Raw genomic sequence first — 22,625 nt, 5'->3', positions numbered from 1 at the left:
GTTCATACTACCTCGTTTGTCTGGTTGGTGTATTACAATACACTTACTACTGCCCTCTTTCCTGGGTGGTTGAAGGGTACAGACTGAGTGCAGATTCAGGAGCTATGGCAAGGTCCCCGGGATTTTCACCATCAGAAGTAACCAGGAAAACAGGGCGAGATAGGGCACCCCTAGCATTAGGGACAGGGAAGGAGCCCCTAGTCCCGGCACACCTGGCAACAGAGTCATGACATCATGTTTCTACATAGAGCAAAGAGAAGAATGATCTGGGTAGAAAGGCAAAATGAGCAATTGTAAGTATACGGTGCTGCATAATATGATGACTGCAATATATTATGAGGATACAAACTTTGATCAGAGGAGAAGTGCTTATTTAATTTGCAGAAAATCCCTTTATTTTACGGAGGTTTTAGGCACAGACATGTCCTAAAGACAAAATGAAAAAAATATATAAATAACATAACTTTCCTTGTCGATCCATGCATTAATTATACCATATATTGCATTCATTCATTTCCTTTGTATTACCTTGTCTTATGAGGAAAACTTTTTGAAGAGAGAAGCTGATTGGGTGTACTAGAAGAAATATGCCCAGTGTGTACTATATGTTAGAAACACAGTAAAACCTCTCCAAACGACCATCGCTTTAAAGGTAAGGTACCGCGTTTGTAGATCATTAATAAATCACTGTAATGTAGCATAACATGCTGCTATAACCAAGTTTTAAATGCATGTGAAACAGATTTCGTGTGTTATATGTGTTTAAAGAAGGAACTGGGGGCTGACATCTTGGTTTTGCAGCAGTAGCAGGGCACTAGCAGTGTCATTTTACAGCACCCCATGGACATAGGAGATAATAGACCGGCGCTGACCCCATCTTTAACATTGGAGAGGTGTTAGCAGTGAGCTGGGCACGCCTCTGTGGGCTGCACAATTCACTGCTGTAGGTGTGACTGGCCGCCATTTTATTATAGCCCAGTGCTCTCTGCCCAGCTCCACTTACTCTCTATCACAGGAGCTCCATTCCCAGCCTGCAGAGAGAGGTGACACCTGACACCTCTCTCAGCCATACAATGTATCTCTCCCCTCCCTCCACAATGCCTGGCCATTCACTGCAGACCTGGAGCTCCTGAGTCACAGACAGCTCTGCACAGACAATGCTGCTCCATACACACCACATAAACTAACTGTGCTTCTGATGCAGTAACTGCTGGTGATAGCAGATCACAGGGCAGTCACACACAAAATGGCGCTGCCCTGTGATGCTGCTCTTCATTCTGCCCCAGGGATATTAGACCACCCAAAAGGGGAGGGAAATGCTGATGTCAGCAGGTACTGCCCAGATTTTCCAGCTAACAGTAAAGCTGGTAAGTCTTACTATAGCTGCTTGAGGTCTAAAACGGAAAATGCTCCCCCTAGTGGTCAATATATATATTTGTAAGAAAATATATAATATTTTTCATATAGAAATGTTTGCAAACAGTGCAAACATTGCATTAGTACATTTTATTTACTATTTTAAGCTTAATTTCACAAAAAAACAAACTACACGAAAACTGGTGGCACCTTCCCTTTAAGAAGGCCATCCCCGCTCCACAGACTCATCATTCATTTCTTTGTAGACTGGCATATTTTTGATAAGACCTGCTCTAGATTTCATCTTAATAGATAGGCTTTGTACCAAAATTAGGTTGTGTTTTTAAAAGAGGCTCAGGGTAAGGAGCGTTGGACATGAGTTTTTATGAAATTCATAATTTAAATGAGAAGTTTCCTTCTCAAACAATAAGAAGTCTATAAAAGGAAATAAAATCTATGCATTTTACTGTACTAATGAGAAAAAGAAGGTCTCCTAATGGCACTTTTGGAGGAACTTTCTGCTGAGTCTATTCAATGGATGGTTTCTTGCCAAAACCAAAAAAATACCAGAAAAAGAAGCAGCCTTACTAACACCTAGTCAGATTACCAATGCACTAGCAGGATGCAGTAGACCCCCATGACGCAGCGGAATCGCATTCCGGAAAAAAACACAGGATGTTCATTCTTGTGGGGAATCGCGGGGATTCCGCACACCTAGGAATGCATTGATCTGCTTACTTTCTGCATGTGGCTATGCCCACCATGCGGGAAGTAAGCGGATCATGTGCGGTTGGTACCCAGGGTGGAGGAGAGGAGACTCTCCTGCAGGCCCTGGGAACCATATAATTGTTAAAAAAAAAGAATTAAAATAAAACATTGTGATATTCTCACCTTCCGGCGTCCCCGGCAGCCTTCCCGCTCCTCGCGATGCTCCCGTTCCCAGTGATGCTTTGCGGCAATGACCTCTGATGACATGGGTCTTGCGAGACCGCTACATCATCTGAGGTCATTGCCGCTAGGCATTATTGGGAACGGAAGCATAGCGAGGAGCGGGAAAGGCTGCAGGGAATGCCGGAAGGTGAGAATATCACGATTTTTTTTTTTTTTTAAACTATTTTTAACATTATATCTTTTTACTATTGATGCTGCATAGGCAGAATCAATAGTAAAATGTTGGTCACACTTGTCAAACACTGTTTGACAAGTGTGACCAACCTGTCAATCAGTTTTCCAAGTGATCTGTAGCATCGCTTGGAAAACTGATTGACGCTAGCATTCTGCAAGCTAATTACGCTTTCAAAATGCTAGTGTTTAGCGGGAATACGCATGCCAATTCCGCATGCGATATACCAGCTGCAGGAGTTGTGGAATTGCCGAGGAAATTTCCGTAGCAATTCTGCAATGTGTGCACTTAGCCTTAAGGTTATAGCCTATCCAAATAAATTCTCTCAATTTTGAGACAATTTGCAACAACCAGCGCAGTGGCTTATTGGTTAGCACTTTTGCTTTGCAGCGCTGGAGTCCTGGGTTGAAATCCAACCAAGGACAACATCTGCAAGGAAATTGTATGTTCTCCCTATGTTTGCATTGGTTTCCTCCAGGTACTCCGGTTTCCTCCCACATTCCAAAGACATACTGATAGGGATTCTAGATTGTGAGCCCCAATGGGGGCTGCGATGTGAAGCACTGTGGAATTAATGGCAATATATAAATGAGTAAAATAAATAAATAAAATGCTTTCAAACACTAAAACTAAAATTACACAGCTAAATAAGAGTCATGAAAAACTATTTCCCTAAATAAAAAGTTACTCTAAAACCAGTTTCACATATCCTACAGTCACAGTCCGCCTACCCAAACTCAACAGCTTTGGAGTCAGGAGACCCGTTGTCCATCATCTTGGTCAATACTCGGACCATGTGAAACCAACGTAATCAAGTTTGTCTTGAACCTTTTGAGTCAGGAGACCCGTTCCTCATCATCTTGGTCAATACTCGGACCGTGTGACACCTGCTTAATAAAGTTTGTCTTGAACTCAATGATGTCAAGAATGAATAAGTTGAAAATGATATACACGATTGTTCACTTTTGAACAATTGTATAATGTAGAGATAAAACCAAGTTATCCAAGAGAATCAAGGAGCAGATTAGTCTCAATGTAACTTGAAGCTCTGACAGATCTACACACAGTGAAACCTTTTTAAAACAACCAACCCAAACTGTACTACAAAGGGGTCTCCTACAGGTCTTAAAGAGTATGCATTATATAAATTTAAACTTAAAAATCTGTCCCACAAAAAATGTTCTAGATAAGGGTATGTACCTCTCAACCATACGGTCCTTTGCAGAGGTTTCAATGTAGAAACCTTGTTGTTCAATGTTATATTTAGGTGATCAATGACTACCTGGCCACAAAGAGTTGGTGATTGCATGATTTCATCAAAGGATCACAAGGGGACTTAATTTCTAATCCTGGAGTGCCTAAGGCCCGAGAAATTATGGTAATGTTTTTCGTGTCATGAAGGTCATTACTGTTGATGTGATAAATTTGCTGTCTGAGGCGTGTTTTTGCTTTCAATCTAGTTAAAAGAGGTTTTCTGGTTTTAGGAAACCTGTCCCGGGCCTGCAATTTCTTTAAAAATAATAATAATAATAATAATAATAATAATAATAATAAAAAATTGTGCTTTACTCACCCTCGCATGGCCTAATGCGGAGTCTTCACCACTGCTACTGGTGTCTGTTATTGTTAGCTGTGCTAACATCACTATGAAAGCGCTACAGCCAAACACTAAGCTAATGCTTAGACAAATGCAGAGACAATAAACTGATTAGCGGTAGTGCTGTTAGTGCTGCAGTGACAGGTACCAGTAGAATTAAAAACAAATTACACCCAAGGAACAAAGATTTTTCAAAACCTTTGAGCAGGGGCAAAACGATCGCAGTGGCAGAGGGTGCAAACGCAACTAGGCCCGTGCGAGGGAGGGGCCCAGAGACGCCAGTGCATATTTCAGCTGGATGTTATTCCGAGGATTAAGCTGAAATGCATTACGGTGAGTCCTTTCACAGCAATACAAGCTGCCGGACAATCAGAGGAAGGCAGCTAATGTTAGCATGCAAGTAACTGCCTGCACATGGCAGTGTCGTCATATGCTGCCCGACGCTTCAGACATATATACCAGGATGGATCTAGGATGGGAGAGGTATATACCTATATATCAGGATGGGCCCATAATGGGGGACATATACACCGGTTGGAGGTATATATATATATATATATATATATATATATATATATATATATATATATATATATATATATACACACACACACACACCAGGATGACCAAAGGATGGGGTACTTATATACCTATATAACAGGATAGGCCCAGGATTGGGGGCAGATATACCAAGATGGAGCCCAGGACGAGGGACATACAGAATATATCAGAATGGACACAAAATGGGGACATATACACCATGGATGGTTCCAGGATGGGGGACAAGTATAGGATAGGCCCAGAATAAGGCACATATATACCAGGATGGGCAATGTGAAGAAACCAGATTGTATCTTAATTTCCCAGACAACCATGTTTTTGCAAAAACCAGGGGAGCTGGCTTTTTGTCTGTATATTGGCTTGTGAATTTGGGTGTTTGCATCTGGTGGGTCAAGAGGACAGACTTGCCAACTGATATACTATCTAACATACTGTGTAAGTCTGTAATAGTGACTGTACATTGAGTGTGTTAAGCCTTGTTTATTGATGTGTGCTTATATGCTCATAGTGCTACTTAATCCCATCACCATTGTTTACCTTATCTTGATGTTGGACTGAAAGACCCTGGGTAATTCTAAAAATAGCTTACATGCCTTGGGTATAAAAAGACTCAGAGATCACATCCTGAGAGACTGAAATAATACAGAGCTATCAGCCAGACATTCTGCAAACCACCCAACAGACAAGAGAAAGGACTGCAGCCAATTCATCATGGCACCATCACGAGGGACACTGATCTATGATTCTATAGGAAACAACCCAGGGGTTTTTGGCTCCGGTCGGAAGGACACAGATCTGATCCAGTGACCATCTCTGAACCATGGATATGTTTGGAGAAAGCCAGGTATGGGACCCGCTGGTCGCCTGGTTCCATGGAGATGGTCAGATAAGCCAGGTGGTGGCTCTCGTGTCAACTGGCTTTGGACCTTGTCTGGACTCTATGGACAGTTCTTGGTCATCTCCCTATGCTTGTCGTTACCCCTTCTCTGTGCGTTCATCCACAGATGGAGTAGCGACCCTGGGAGCTCTGACATCATGTCATACTGGAAATACGTGGAGACGCAGTGATCTTTTATATGCGCCCATGTGACCCTGGGAGCTCTGACAGCATGTCATACTGGAAATACGTGGAGACGCAGTGCCCTTTTATATGCGCCCATGTAACCAAACAATTCCAGCCATGGTGAGATTGTTCTGTTTGCTATTATGTGTTGTGGTTCAATAAAGTATTGCCACACTGTTTTACCTTATCCCTGTGTTGTCTGTGTAGTGTATTGCCCACGGGGAGATAGAGCGGGCGTTCAGTGGTATGAGCCATGGTCCATGCAATCTTGCTAAAGATAGCCGGGCCAGCGGACCAGAGCACCCACTGACCCCGTTTCTCCACAGGCAATATTTATACCAGGATGGGGGAGATATATACCAGGATGTGCCCAGAAAGGGGGACATACAGGTGCTTCTCACAAAATTACAGTATCATCAAAAAGTTAATTTATTTCAGTTCTTCATACAAAAAGTGAAACTTGTATATTATATAGAGTCATGGCAAACAGTGTGATCTATTTCAAGTGTTTATTTCTGTTAATGTTGATGATTATGGCTGACAGCCAGTGACAACCCAAAAAGTCATTATCTCATACAAAAAACACCTGCAAAGGCTTCCTAAGCATTTCAAAAGGCCACTTAGTGTGTCTCAGTAGGCTTCACAATCATGGGGAAGACTGCTGACTTGACAGATGTCCAGAAGGCAGTCATTTACACACTCCACAAGGAGGGTGAGCCACAAGAGGTCATTGCTAAAGAAGCTGGCTGTTCAGAGTGCTGTACCCAAGCATATTAATGGAAAGTTGAGTGGAAGGAAAAAGTGTGGTTGAAAAAGGTGCACAAGCAACTGGGATAACCGCAACTTTGAAAGGATTTTTAAGAAAAGGCCATTCAAAAATTTGGCGGATATTCACAAGGAGTTACTGGAATTACTGTTGCTGGAGTCATTGCTTCAAAAGCCGCCACAGACAAATGTATCCAGGACATGGGCTACAAGTGTTGCATTCCTTGTGTCAAGCCACTCATGACCAATAGACAACACCAGAAGCGTCTTACCTGGGCCAAGGAGAACAAGAACTAGACGGTTGCACAGTGGTCTAAGGTGTTGTTTTCAGATGAAAGTAAATTTTGCATTTCATTTGGAAATCAAGGTCCCAGAGTCTGGAGGAAGAGTGGAGAGGCCACAATCCAAGCTACTTGAGGTCTAGTGTGAAGTTTCCACAATCAGTGCTGGTTTGGGGAGCCATGTAATCTGCTGGTGTAGGTCCACTGTGTTTAATCAAGACCAAAATCAGCATCTACCAAGAAATTTTAGGGCACTTCATACTTCCCTCTGCTGACAAGCTTTTTGGAGATGGAAATTTCATTCTCCAGCAGGACTTGTCCCCTGTCCACACTTCCAAAAGTACCAATACATGGTTTACAAACAACATTATCACTGTGCTCGATTGGCCAGCAAATTCGCCTAACCTTTCTATGGAGTATTGTCAAGAGGAAGATGAGAGACACCAGACCCAACAATGCAGACGAGCTGAAGGCTGCTATCAACGCAACCTGGGCTTCCATAACACCTCAGCAGTGCAACAGGCTGATCGCCTCCATTCTGCGCCTCATTGATGCAGTAATTGATGCAAAAGGAGCCCCAACCAATTATTGAGCGCATTTACTGAACATACATTTCATTTGGCCAACATTCCAGATTTTAAAATAATTTTTCAAGGTGGTGTTACAAAGTATTCTAATTTACTGAGATAATGACTTTTGGGTTTTCATTGGCTGCAAGCCATAATCATCAACATTAACAGAAATAAACAATTAAAATAGATCAATCTGTTTGTAATGACTTTATGTGATATATTTGAGTTTCACTTTTTGTATTGAAGAACTGAAATAAATTAACTTTTTGATGATATTCTAATTTTGCAAGAAGCACCTGTATATATCAGGATAGGCCCAGAAAAAGAGACATATAAGTCAGGATGGGGGACACTTATACAAAGGGGTGTAGGATAAGGGACACATATTCAAGAGTGGGACCAGGATAAAGGACATAAACACCAGGATGGGAGGATATGCATAGGAGTAAGAGCCCAGGATGGGGGGCATTATTACATAATGGGGAAGGCAACACTTATGTTCTTATAGAATTTAGAACGCTATAAGGACCCATACATCTAACCAACATGCGGGGAACACAGGTCCAAATTTTGCACTGAGCCCATAGGATTCTAGTTACACGAACTGCCTTTTAATGTTACATGAAATCAAGAGATATTAAATGTTCTACCTCCCTTGTACTAACACAGAGGTTAGGTTCAAATTAAGTTATGATAAAGCAAAACTAAAAGATAGTAAACCATAAATGAAAAGTCAAATATTTTATCAATTCTCATAATGTAAGCAATGGTACCCAATAGTTATAAAATGATGCTTCCAAAAACCAGAAGGTGGCTCTGCCTTTTGGGTTTTTACGTTAAATATTTAAAGTTCAAATAATAAAATTAAAATATGACTAGTTTAAATGATAGAGTAAGATAAAGATTTGGTGCATCGTTATAATTATGATTTTTAATTAAAAATCATGATACAAAAAATAATAGGCAGTTTAAAAAAAAAAAAAAAGTTAAATCTACTTAAAATTTAAAAGCATAAAATATTTGAAACAATTATTTTTGCGTATTTAGTGTGGCATTTGTATTTCTACATTTTCTTTTTACATTTCTTAGAACACAGTTGTAATCCCTAAAGAAAATGTTTCATTTCATTGTATGCTATACATTAAAGGGAATCTGTTAGCAGTTTTTTTTATGTTATCTGAGAGCTGCATGATGTAGTGGCAGAGACCCTGAATCCGGTAATGTGTCACTTATTAGGCTGCTAGGTGCACTTCTGCTAGAATCGTTGTCTTCTCTGCTCTAGATGTAACAGTTGTCAGAACACCAAGCTGTGTATAATCCCGCCCCTTCCCATGATGTGAAGCAACCTGCCAATTAGTGATAGGGGCGGGGTTACGCCAATTGGCCTGACTGGCTTGCACATGACACCTAGTCCTGTAGTGAAAATCTCTTGCTGATAAATCACTGATGGTATTGAAACTACAACACACAGCCCAATGAGTGACACATCCCTGAAATCAGGTTCTCGGCCCCTACACCATGCTGCTTGAAGATTAAATAGCAGAAATATGCTGACAGATTCCATTTAAGATTAGAATGGTGTTGGCAATTTCACCCATTGGCATACATAAAAAATAAATAAGAAAAAAAAGTCAAACCAAAATGTAATAAGTCACGATGAGAACATGGAATAAATTTAAAAGAAAAATTAGTGTAGGAAAAAAAAGCCATGGCAAATAACGATCAAAAACAGGTTGCAAAACATATTTACTTTGAAGGATCCAACTCTATTAGTAACGACTTTGCTTTCATCCGGCTGTCTAATTTGCTATAGAGTGCATGAATGAAAAAAAATAAAATAAAAAAATACAGAAGAAGGCGATCATAAAAAAAAATGTAGGTAATTATATCAAAGAACATGCAAATACACAGCTCGGCAGATTGTAGGAATGATTAGACTGCACTGTGGATGAAAAAAGAGTCCACGGAGCAGCTCGATAAAGCATGCAGACAGCAACTATAATATTGCAAGCAAGTACCAAAGTATCCAATATTTGGCAGCAGTCCGAATATATTCACTATCCAAATATTAAAGCTACTCAAAACCATAGCTAATGCATGCAAATTGTCCATCCAATAATACTGACATGATCTAGGCCTCGTACTTTCTTTACCTACACTATGCAACAACTGCAGGGCAAGTAGTAGTGATAGTCCAAATGATGGTACTGATGGTCCTAATATGCAAATGAGGCATTAAGTGCTCTGGGCGTCACAGAGCACGTCCTGTGCTTCTGCCTCACGAGGTTGTTTCCCGTCCAGCACCAGTCTCTTCAGGGTACAGTCAGACGGCCGTATAACCTGTAGCGAGACTGCACAGACTGGCCGTGGGCTCTCCCAACCTGAGAGTGACAGCTTCTTGTATTTCTATGCAGCTATTATGATCAAGCAGGGAGACCCGCCGGCCAGTCCAAGGATTGCGTTCCGATCTTGCTCTATTTATATGGCTCTCTTAGCTTGATTGATCGCTCGCAGTGCCAATTCATCAAGACTGGCATTGCACAGCTGGTCTGATGAGGGACCATGCTGGTGTCAGATGCTCCAGATTCATGAAGAGGTGCACACCAGATACTGGAGTGAGATTGCTGGTGTACAGAATGCCACAGCCCAATATGAATTCTACAGGCTGAAGTGGCCCGTCCCCACAGAGCCCGTCTCACCCTATCTCAGCCCATTTTATCTGAGCTGGCAGAATTCTGCCATGAAAGCATTGAGGAGTCAGGCCCACAGTCTGAAACAACATTGGGAGGCAGAGGATCATTAAATGCTTTGTCACGCCCATAGCCCTTAACGCCTCATTTGTATAAAACGCTAATTACTTGGTAACGTAGCCATAGGTGGGAAAAATAATATTTTACAAATCAAAGACCTGCATGTCGGTTTGCTGGTGTTGATCTTTCTTAGTGTTCCCAAAAAAATTCAAACCAAACATAGTCATTTTTTCCCCCCGTATCATTTTTTGCTGACTGTTCACCTTCATTGTATGTGCAATTATAGTGCATACTTTTATTTCCATGATGGCATTTAAAATTAAAAAGCGAAATTTTGTGAATCATGTACGTTACTATATACACTTTTTACATTTCTACTTACCATTATATAGCTTTAAGGCAGCCCGAGGAACCTTTGTCAGGTCTTTGGCTGTACGGCCACCACTGGCCGGTGTGGCCACAGTGGTACTCGAACAGGTTTGGATAGATGTAGGACTGATTGCTCAAGAATTTTTAGATATCTGCTAAGGGCAGGAAAATAAGAAACAAAATTACTCACCTAGTCAATCCTCATCGCTGCAACAGTATTCCCTGCCGGTCTTACAGCGAGTTGAGACCACTGATTGGCTGCAGTAGTCAAGGGAATGACGGATGTGACATCATCAGGGACCGGCAGATCAGACAGGCAGGAGATGAATAGGTAAGTAATGCTCATTTTAAAGAGGTTGCCTCAGGATTCCACATTCAGGAGCGCACCACTCCCCTGCTTCTCAGCTTCTTGTTTGCTTGTGGGTGGTGCGCTCCTGATAACTGACAGTTCGGCATGTCTAAACCCCCGGCCCACACTGTGTGACCTCAACTTTGCCTCTGCAGCATTGGAGGAGCGCAGTAACACTGAAGCTGCCTGGGTCCAACACTCCGCCCAGTCCCAGAGCAGCTCTTCTAAGTCATGAGAGTCAGAATGGAAGTGCACTGGGGATGGGTCCATGCACTTGGAAGAAGCATTCCAAGTTACTGACACGTCCCCAGTGCACTTCTAGCTTAATATGCATATGTCATCTACTGCACAGTTCACATGATGGACACATTGGATTGCAAGAAAAAAATAGTTGATTAATGGTTATACCATTACTCCCGTGGACAAAAACATGCCAACAGGTTCCCTTTAAAATGCTCTATTGCTTTGGGAATTATTATAGAGAATATTTAATCTACTGAGATCTGAATTAACTTTATGCAGGAGCTTCTGGCATTACCAGGATCTCTGATGTCACTGTGCATCATGCCATTTTGCCCGAGGCCTAGTCAGCACCTTGAGGGATGCACGTTGTGACGTCATGATGTGTGCTTAATGGCATAGTACACAGTGAACTCGGAGGCTTACGTGATGCATAGAGTTAAGCAGGCTCAAGTGGATGCTCATGATGAGGGTAAATGAAAAGAAAGAGTGCAGAGCACTGGAAGACAGGACAGGTGTGAAGGTTCTTTTTTTACGTTTTGACGGCACAGTAGGGGAGTGAATTACAAAAAAATTGTACTCTGGAGAATCCACATTTTTGAAAGTATCAAGTATAACTCAATTCCATTCAAATAAATGTGCTCATCTCTAATTAGTACAATCAGAATTTCTAGCACCTGTTTTAGAAAGAACTAATTCATTTTGTTACCAATTCAAAGTGTTAAGTATGAGTTACATATGAAAAACATATTTTGTGGGTTATCGGGAGATACAGCAGAAAATATAGTACAAAATAGAAGAATAAAACATTGCAAAAATAGCAACAATATAACACTGGAACAGAGATATAAAGTATCTAAGCTAAGCCCTGTTTTATAGGGTCCTATGTTACCATATGATGACAATGTACAGTATTGTTCTTTATTAAAATAGTGAAGGTTACTTATGGGCCACAAGAATGATCAACACATCACACACTGGGCAGCCGGATTATTCCTTCACGTCCCTCTCTTGTGTATATATCAGCCTGTATGCCTACACATCCCTCTCTTGTGTATATATCAGCCTATATGACTACACATCCCTCTCTTGTGTATATATCAGCCTATATGACTACATGTCCCTCTTGTGTATATATCAGCCTATATGACTACACGTCCCTCTCGTGTATATATCAGCCTATATGACTACACGTCCCTCTTGTGTATATATCAGCCTGTATGACTACACGTCCCTCTCTTGTGTATATATCAGCCTGTATGACTACACGTCCCTCTCTTGTGTATATATCAGCCTGTATGCCTACACATCCCTCTCTTGTGTATATATCAGCCTATATGACTACACATCCCTCTCTTGTGTATATATCAGCCTATATGACTACACGTCCCTCTTGTGTATATATCAGCCTATATGACTACACGTTCCTCTCGTGTATATATCAGCCTATATGACTACACGTCCCTCTCTTGTGTATATATCAGCCTATATGACTACACGTCCCTCTCTTGTGTATATATCAGCCTATATGACTACACGTCCCCCTTGTGTATATATCAGCCTATATGACTACACGTCCCTCTTGTGTATATATCAGCCTGTATGACTACACGTCCCTCTCTTGTGTATATATCAGCCTATATGACTACACGTCCCTCTCTTGTGTATATATCAGCCTGTATGACTACACGTCCCTCTTGTGTATATATCAGCCTATATGACTACACGTCCCTCTTGTGTATATATCAGCCTGTATGACTACACGTCCCTCTCTTGTGTATATATCAGCCTGTATGACTACACGTCCCTCTCTTGTGTATATATCAGCCTGTATGACTACACGTCCCTCTCTTGTGTATATATCAGCCTGTATGACTACATGTCCCTCTTGTGTATATATCAGCCTATATGACTACACGTCCCTCTCTTGTGTATATATCAGCCTGTATGACTACACGTCCCTCTCTTGTGTATATATCAGCCTGTATGACTACACGTCCCTCTCTTGTGTATATATCAGCCTGTATGACTACACGTCCCTCTTGTGTATATATCAGCCTATATGACTACACGTCCCTCTCTTGTGTATATATCAGCCTGTATGACTACACGTCCCTCTCTTGTGTATATATCAGCCTATATGACTACACGTCCCTCTCTTGTGTATATATCAGCCTGTATGACTACACGTCCCTCTCTTGTGTATATATCAGCCTGTATGACTACACGTCCCTCTCGTGTATATATCAGCCTATATGACTACACGTCCCTCTCTTGTGTATATATCAGCCTGTATGACTACACGTCCCTCTCTTGTGTATATATCAGCCTGTATGACTACACGTCCCTCTCTTGTGTATATATCAGCCTGTATGACTACACGTCCCTCTCTTGTGTATATATCAGCCTGTATGACTACACGTCCCTCTCTTGTGTATATACCAGCCTGTATGACTACACGTCCCTCTCGTGTATATATCAGCCTATATGACTACACGTCCCCCTTGTGTATATATCAGCCTGTATGCCTACACGTTCCTCTCATGTATATATCAGCCTATATGACTACACATCCCTCTCTTGTGTATATATCAGCCTATATGACTACTGTCCCTCTCGTGTATATATCAGCCTATATGGCTACACGTCCCTCTCTTGTGTATATATCAGCCTATATGACTACACGTCCCTCTTGTGTATATATCAGCCTATATGCCTACACGTCCCTCTCTTGTGTATACATCAGCCTGTAGGCCTACACGTCCCTCTCTTGTGTATATATCAGCCTGTATGCCTACACGTCCCTCTCTTGTGTATATATCAGCCCATATGACTACACGTCACTCTCTTGTGTATATATCAGCCTATATGACTACATGTCCCTCTCATGTATATATCAACCTATATGACTACACGTCCCTCTCTTGTGTATATATCAACCTATATGACTACACGTCCCTCTCTTGTGTATATATCAGCCTGTATGCTTACACGTCCCTCTTGTGTATATATATCAGCCTATATGCCTACACGTCCCTCTTGTGTATATATCAGCCTGTATGCCTACACGTCCCTCTCTTGTGTATATATCAGCCTATATGACTACACGTCCCTCTCTTGTGTATATATCAGCCTATATGACTACACGTCCCTCTCTTGTGTATATATCAGCCTATATGACTACACGTCCCTCTCTTGTGTATATATCAGCCTATATGACTACACGTCCCTCTCTTGTGTATATATCAGCCTATATGACTACACGTCCCTCTCTTGTGTATATATCAGCCTATATGACTACACGTCCCTCTCTTGTGTATATATCAGCCTATATGACTACACGTCCCTCTCTTGTGTATATATCAGCCTATATGACTACACGTCCCTCTCTTGTGTATATATCAGCCTATATGACTACACGTCCCTCTCTTGTGTATATATCAGCCTATATGACTACACGTCCCTCTCTTGTGTATATATCAGCCTATATGACTACACGTCCCTCTCTTGTGTATACATCAGCCTGTATGACTACACGTCCCTCTTGTGTATATATCAGCCTATATGACTACACGTCCCTCTCTTGTGTATATATCAGCCTATATGACTACACGTCCCTCTCTTGTGTATATATCAGCCTATATGACTACACGTCCCTCTCTTGTGTATATATCAGCCTATATGACTACACGTCCCTCTCTTGTGTATATATCAGCCTATATGACTACACGTCCCCCTTGTGTATATATCAGCCTATATGACTACACGTCCCTCTCTTGTGTATATATCAGCCTATATGACTACACGTCCCTCTCTTGTGTATATATCAGCCTATATGACTACACGTCCCTCTCTTGTGTATATATCAGCCTATATGACTACACGTCCCTCTCTTGTGTATACATCAGCCTGTATGACTACACGTCCCTCTTGTGTATATATCAGCCTATATGACTACACGTCCCTCTCTTGTGTATATATCAGCCTATATGACTACACGTCCCTCTCTTGTGTATATATCAGCCTATATGACTACACGTCCCCCTTGTGTATATATCAGCCTATATGACTACACGTCCCCCTTGTGTATATATCAGCCTATATGACTACACGTCCCTCTCTTGTGTATATATCAGCCTATATGACTACACGTCCCTCTCTTGTGTATATATCAGCCTATATGACTACACGTCCCCCTTGTGTATATATCAGCCTATATGACTACACGTCCCCCTTGTGTATATATCAGCCTATATGACTACACGTCCCTCTCTTGTGTATATATCAGCCTATATGACTACACGTCCCTCTCTTGTGTATATATCAGCCTATATGACTACACGTCCCTCTCTTGTGTATATATCAGCCTATATGACTACACGTCCCCCTTGTGTATATATCAGCCTATATGACTACACGTCCCTCTCTTGTGTATATATCAGCCTATATGACTACACGTCCCTCTCTTGTGTATATATCAGCCTATATGACTACACGTCCCCCTTGTGTATATATCAGCCTATATGACTACACGTCCCTCTCTTGTGTATATATCAGCCTATATGACTACACGTCCCTCTCTTGTGTATACATCAGCCTGTATGACTACACATCCCTCTTGTGTATATATCAGCCTATATGACTACACGTCCCTCTCTTGTGTATATATCAGCCTATATGACTACACGTCCCTCTCTTGTGTATATATCAGCCTATATGACTACACGTCCCTCTCTTGTGTATATATCAGCCTATATGACTACACGTCCCTCTCTTGTGTATATATCAGCCTATATGACTACACGTCCCCCTTGTGTATATATCAGCCTATATGACTACACGTCCCCCTTGTGTATATATCAGCCTATATGACTACACGTCCCTCTCTTGTGTATATATCAGCCTATATGACTACACGTCCCTCTCTTGTGTATATATCAGCCTATATGACTACACGTCCCTCTCTTGTGTATATATCAGCCTATATGACTACACGTCCCCCTTGTGTATATATCAGCCTATATGACTACACGTCCCTCTCTTGTGTATATATCAGCCTATATGACTACACGTCCCTCTCTTGTGTATATATCAGCCTATATGACTACACGTCCCTCTCTTGTGTATACATCAGCCTGTATGACTACACGTCCCTCTTGTGTATATATCAGCCTATATGACTACACGTCCCTCTCTTGTGTATATATCAGCCTATATGACTACACGTCCCTCTCTTGTGTATATATCAGCCTATATGACTACACGTCCCTCTCTTGTGTATATATCAGCCTATATGACTACACGTCCCTCTCTTGTGTATATATCAGCCTATATGACTACACGTCCCCCTTGTGTATATATCAGCCTATATGACTACACGTCCCCCTTGTGTATATATCAGCCTATATGACTACACGTCCCTCTCTTGTGTATATATCAGCCTATATGACTACACATCCCTCTCTTGTGTATATATCAGCCTATATGACTACACGTCCCTCTCTTGTGTATATATCAGCCTGTATGCTTATGCAGCCAAATATACAAAGACACCCAAGAGACACCAACTATGTAAAGCAAGGGGTTTCTTACATTTGCCTACATCAACATGATCTCATTGATCACCCGTCGCAGTGGTGCTGAGTATTACCACTGAGCGCTTTGGCTAGAATTATCAGCAAAGCAAGGAAAAATAAAAAAGGACGGAAAATTTCCATCAATACTACAGATACAAAGGTAACAAAAATTATAATTTTTAAGGCAAGCAGAAAAACATTAGTACATGACTTGCTTTCTTTTTCTTCTATTAAATATTTTTTCAACAGATTATCTTTATTGAGAATTACATATTTTTAATATCTTTATAAAATTTGTACAATTTTAGATTTCTGGTAGTTTTGCGTCGTGACATGACGAGAGGTTGTGTGTCATGACATATCAAAAATCTGCATAACTAATATGCAAAATAGCTGCAAGTCAAACTTATGTATGAGATAAGAAACCTATACAAATAAATTTCCACATAAAATATAAATTTTATTGATACATATATTTAAAAACTTTTTCTTAAAAAAGGGAGATGAAAATACACAGGACAAAAATATGAAAAAAAAAACAAGTCAACACTGATCAGAAAGTAAGTCCAAAATTCTATAAATTATTTGAGCATATCTGCTTTTATATACGAACGTAGGGATTATTACTGCAAGTCTTTGTATCTCTTGTATATAATTTTGGACTTTATCTTTCTGCTCAGTGTTGGCTTGTCTTTTCATTTTTTTGTCCTGTGTATTTTCATCTCCCTTTTTTAAGAAAAAGTTTTTTTTAAATATATGTCTCAATAAAATTTATATTTAAATTTATTGGAGGACTAATTCTTTGTATAGGTTTCTTGGGTTCTCACGGTTCTCCGTGTTTATACTCAGGGCACTTTTGTGTTCCTTATGTATAAGATATCCAAGATGATTGTCTATAAAGTGATGGTAGCAGTAGTGGATGGTGAGATTTGGAGCCTGAAAGTCAAAAGTTCCCAACATTGTTACCCTTTTGCTTCGTAGTGTACATCAGTCTCTTAAGGTCTAAAATAATACATTTAATAATAAATGCAATTTGTATAGCTACATCTGGTGACAAATCTGCTTTAAAACGGCGTACTAATCTATTTATATTTGACCACCTTCAAGACACGACCCCTGCAGCCAATCACAGGCTTCTTCAGTCACACCACACAGTAAAGCCAGAGGGTAAACAGGTGAGATTTTATGTGATTCCCTCACACTAGCCTAGTTTTCTTGATCACAGACAACTCTTTTATTGCCAATTTTAGCTGTTCCTCGGTATACCTGAAACACTAGTGGTAAAATCATGTCCTTGTCATAGATGCAGAACAATGCTCTACTAACCTCTCTGAATATAAAGAGTCTTTTGTGTTCTTCTTATGCTGACTGGCATTCTACACAAAAAAATGGCTGACTTTTTTTTAGCTGGATCTGCGACAGAGGCTCCAAACCACTGATGTGAAACAAAACAGTTGATCTTCAGGCTCAAGGAGTCAGAAATTCACACTACAGTGTTAGGCAAGTGTCACAAAATCATGTTCTGTGTACGGAGTGCGATGTCTGGACTAACCGTGGGTCTCCGGACCCAAATTCAATAGCCTCATAGACATATATTAGTCTGTTGAGTTTGGTTTTGGACACCTCTCCAGTAATCCAGGCATCACGGTTCGTGTCGGAAAAGTTCACGGGGTTCATTTTTTTAATTCCATGTCTTCTTGTCCATGTCCCATGTTTTCTGATTCATCACTCAACCAAGTTTTAAATGTTGAGGGCCTAGCACCACCAAAGGAGCAGAAATAATTACGTTAAAATTAATTGCCCCTTCAAAGCAAATAAGTATCACCTCTATACAAAACAATGATAGGTATGATACAAATGCCAAACTCCAAAATACACATTTTGTGAAGAAAAAAAAAAGGAAAGAAACTGAAAAATACAAAGAAAAGCACTGTACCATATACGTCGTAAGCCTCCAGACCTACACACATTCTCCAGGCCAGAACACTGGACTTATAAAATTGGAAACAAAGCTAGAAGGGAGAGCAATGTGTGTTATCTAAAAAAAATACATTTTTGCATCATTTTGAAAAAGAAATAAGTTAAGACCAATTTCGTTGAGGCTTATTAAAAAAGATTTAATGTGACTTTAATAGTAGTTTAACTTACAAGTGTGGCATCTTACAAACTACATCTTCATAATTAATTGCAATTTGAAAATTCTAAATTCACTTGGAGAAATCTATTATGTTTTTGGATTTGTACATTTACCTAAAAATGAAAAAGTTTCTGGACCACATTCATCTTTGTCCACCTCCAAAGGCAGATCTCACAGTGTTGTTTTGTGCCTAGCAATTGTGGACCAACTGGAGGAACACAGGTGGTCTAACCTCAGAGGACTGGCAGAAGTGACTTGAAGGAGCCTGGTGAGGCGCAAAGTGCTAAGGAAGAACCTCAGTAAAGCTATGTTTTGCCCTTAGCGGTTTACTAGGGTTGATGAAGTGGGTCATGCTAGACTGTTTTCCTTTTTTTAAACGGAGACTGTCAGAACAAAGTGATGGATCAAACCAAGAACAGGTGCTAGGTGCACCCTTGGCATGCATGACTGTGAATTCCATTCAAAACAAGGGGGCACAAGTCCCACGAACTGAAGATTAATGGGGGGTTTCAGTATCAGACACTATTGATCTAGTAATAATGTAAATGGGAAATAAGCAGAGATGAGTGGCTTGCTCTATGTGCACTTGGTCCATGATGTCGCACAGGTGATGTCTCACCAGCTTGGTAAGTCATAACCCAAGCCTGGGATCCAGGAGAGTAAAGAAATTCACACCACTCCTGTTAACAGCCAGAAAATACTGTCATGGACAATGAACCCAGGACATGCAAATTTCCTTACTCTCGGGGGTCTCAAGCTCAGTTTACGATTTGTGGTGGTTGTGAGACATCATTTGAGTCCTGTATAGATGATGACAGCCAGTACACTTACTCTTTGGCTTCCAGGTTCGGCTTATGATTAAGGAAATTCAGGCAGCTCCTGCTCACAGCCACAAACTACTGACCTGGGGACACGCAAATTTCTTTTCTCTACGGAATATGTATTAAAGGCAAAGTTCTCTAATTTGCTGTATCTGAATGGTATAAAATATGTCATTTACAAGCAAAAACCGGCCTGCATCTTAACTGAATCTGAACATGACCGGGAGGAACGATTCTCTGTCTGTGTAGCACAGTCGTTTGTATTCAAAAAGAAATGAGCAGATGCCTAAATGATTCATCAGAGATTAGATTTCATAGAATCATAGAATGGTAGAGTTGGAAGAGACCTCTTGGGTCATCTGGTCCATTGCTTCCATTGAAGGAGAACTCACCACCTCTCATGGCACTCTGTCCAACTCGTTGATCACCCTCACTGTCAAAAAGTTTTTTCTAATATCTAATCTGTATCTTCTCCCTTTCAGTTTCATTCCATTGCTTCTAGTCTTTCCTTGTGCAAATGAGAATAAAGCTGATCCTTCTACAATGTGACAGCCCTTCAGATATTTGCAGACAGCTATTAAGTCTCCTCTCAGTCTTCTCTTTTGCAAGCTAAACATTCCCAAATCTTCTAACCATTCCTCATAGGACATGGTTTGCAGACTGGTCACCATTCTGGTTGCTCTTCTCTATACTTGCTCCAATTTTTTAATATCTTTTTTTAAAATGTGGCACCCAAAATTGGACATAGTATTCCAGATGTGGCCTGACCAAGGAGGAGTTGAAGGGGAGAATTACTTCACATGATCTAAACTGTATGCTTCTGTTAATGTAACCCAAAATTGTGTTTGCACTTTTTGCTGATGCATCACACTGTTGACTCATGTTCAGTCTATGACCTATTAGTATACCCAAGTCTTTTTCACACGTGCTGTTGTTTAGCCCTACTCCTTCCATTCTATATATGCATTGTTCATTTTTTTTTTGCCCCGATGTAGGACTTTGCCTTTCTCCCTGTTAAAAAACTTTCTGTAATTTGCTGCAACCAGTTCCAGTTTATTTAGATCTTTTTGAATCCTCTCTCTTCTCTAAGTATTAGCTATCCCTCCTAGCTTTGTGTCATTCACAAATTTAATCACTTTACCCTCAATTCCTTAATCTAAAGAATTGATAATGATGTTGAATAACACAGGTCCCAGGACAGAACCCTGTGGTACCCCACTTGAAACATTCTTCCAACAGCATGTGCAACCATTTATTACCACTCTTTGGGTCCGATCACTAAGCCAGTTATGAATCCACCTAACAATTGCCTTGTCCATTTGATCCTTTGTCATTTTTTCAATAAGGATAGTATGAAATACTTTGTCAAATGCTTTGCTGAAGTCGAGATATATTATATCTACAGCATTTCCCTGATCCAACCAGTCAGTGATTCTGTCACAGAAGAAAATTAAGTTAGTCCCATATGACCTATTAGTTACAAACCCCTGCTGGCTCTGGTTAATAAATAATAATAATTTTATTTATATAGCGCCAACATATTCCGCAGCGATTTACAAATTATAGAGGGGATTTGTACAGACAATAGACTTTACAGCATAACAATTATCACAGTTCAAAATAGATACCAAGAGGAGTGAGGGCCCTGCTCGCAAGCTTACAATCTATAGGAAAAAGGGAGACACAAGAGGTGGATGGTAACAATTGCTTTCGTTGTTCGGACCAGACATAGTGTAACGATCGGGTGTTCATGTAAAGCTGCATGAAACAGTTAACAGCCTAAGTATGTAACAGTACAGACACAGAGGGCTATTAACTGCATAAATTGTATGAGAACATGATACGAGGAACCTGATTATGGTTTAAGTTTTTTTGTTTTTTTTTAATGGGCCACACAGGGATAGTTAGGTTAATACGTTGAGGCGGTAGGCCAGTCTGAACAAATACAGGGATAGTTAGGTTAATGCGTTGAGGCGGTAGGCCAGTCTGAACAAATACAGGGATAGTTAGGTTAATGCGTTGAGGCGGTAGGCCAGTCTGAACAAATGCGTTTTTAGGGCCTGCTTAATCACTTCATTCTTATACAATTACTTACATACATGCTATTTAATAGTTTGTTCAAAGATGTTTCCTGGTATAGAGGCAAGACTCACAGGCATATAGTTATTATTATTATTTATTTATATAGCACCATTAATTCCATGGTGCTGTGCATGAAAAGGGGTTTCATACAAAATACAGATATCACTTACAGTAAGCAAACTAACAATTACAGACTGATACAGAGGGGCAAGGACCCTTCCCTTGCGGGCTTACATTCTGCAGGATGGTGGGGAAGGAGACAATAGGTTAAGGGTTGCAGCAGCTCCGGAGTTGGTGAGGCGGTAGCACCGGTAGTGGTGAGGAGGTAGCGGCGGGGTCAGTGCAGGCTGTAAGCTTTCCTGAAGAGGTGGGTTTTCAGGTTCCATCTGAAGGATCTGAATGTGGTTGATAGTTGGACGTGTTGGGGCAAAAAATTCCAGAGGATGAGGGATATTCGGGAGAAGTCTTGGAGGCGGTTGGGTGAGGAGCGAATAAGTGTGGAGAGAAGGAGGTCTTGGGAGAACTGGAGATTACGTGAGGGAAGATATCGGGAGATTAGTTCAGAGATATATGGAGGAGACAGGTTATGGATGGCTTTGTAGGTTAGTATTAGTAATTTGAACTGGATACACTGATGGAATGGGAGCCAGTGAAGAGATTTGCAGAGAGGGAAGTGGAGGAGTAGAGAGGAGAGGGATGAATTAATTGGGCAGCAGAGATAAGAATGGACTGGGGAGGTGCAAGGGTGTTAGCAGGGAGGCCACAGAAAAGGATGTTGCAGTAGTTAATGCACGAGATGATGAGGGCATGCACAAGCATTTTAGTAGATTGGGGGTTGAGGAAAGGATGGATTCTGAAGATATTTTTGAGCTGGAGGCGACAGGAGGTGGAAAGAGCTTGGATGTGCGGTTTGAAAGACAGGGCAGAGTCAAGGGTTACTCTGAGGCAGCGGACTTCCGGTACGGGGGAAAGCGTGATTCCGT

The 22,625-nt window shown here is 40.9% G+C and overlaps 1 protein-coding gene across 43 annotated transcripts in view; it reads right to left on the bottom strand.

Annotated features, from left to right (window-relative positions):
- The window catches only part of GPHN (gephyrin), a 593,334-nt gene that overhangs the window by 115,394 nt on the left and 455,315 nt on the right, over positions 1–22,625 (bottom strand). For 17 of the 43 annotated variants that reach the window (XM_077257187.1, XM_077257046.1, XM_077257033.1 and 14 more), the window contains one exon: positions 9,069–9,125. The exons of the other annotated variants lie outside the window; for them this stretch is intronic. In XM_077257187.1, coding sequence (XP_077113302.1) covers positions 9,069–9,125 — 57 coding nt within the window. The remainder of the gene's footprint in view (positions 1–9,068; positions 9,126–22,625) is intronic. 43 annotated transcript variants of the gene reach the window in all.

The sequence above is a fragment of the Ranitomeya variabilis genome, chromosome 1 (genome assembly GCF_051348905.1).
Source record: "Ranitomeya variabilis isolate aRanVar5 chromosome 1, aRanVar5.hap1, whole genome shotgun sequence".
In the NCBI taxonomy this organism is placed as follows: domain Eukaryota; kingdom Metazoa; phylum Chordata; class Amphibia; order Anura; family Dendrobatidae; genus Ranitomeya; species Ranitomeya variabilis.
Note: the sequence above shows the minus strand (reverse complement) of the source record. Positions and strands in the feature narration are given on the sequence as shown.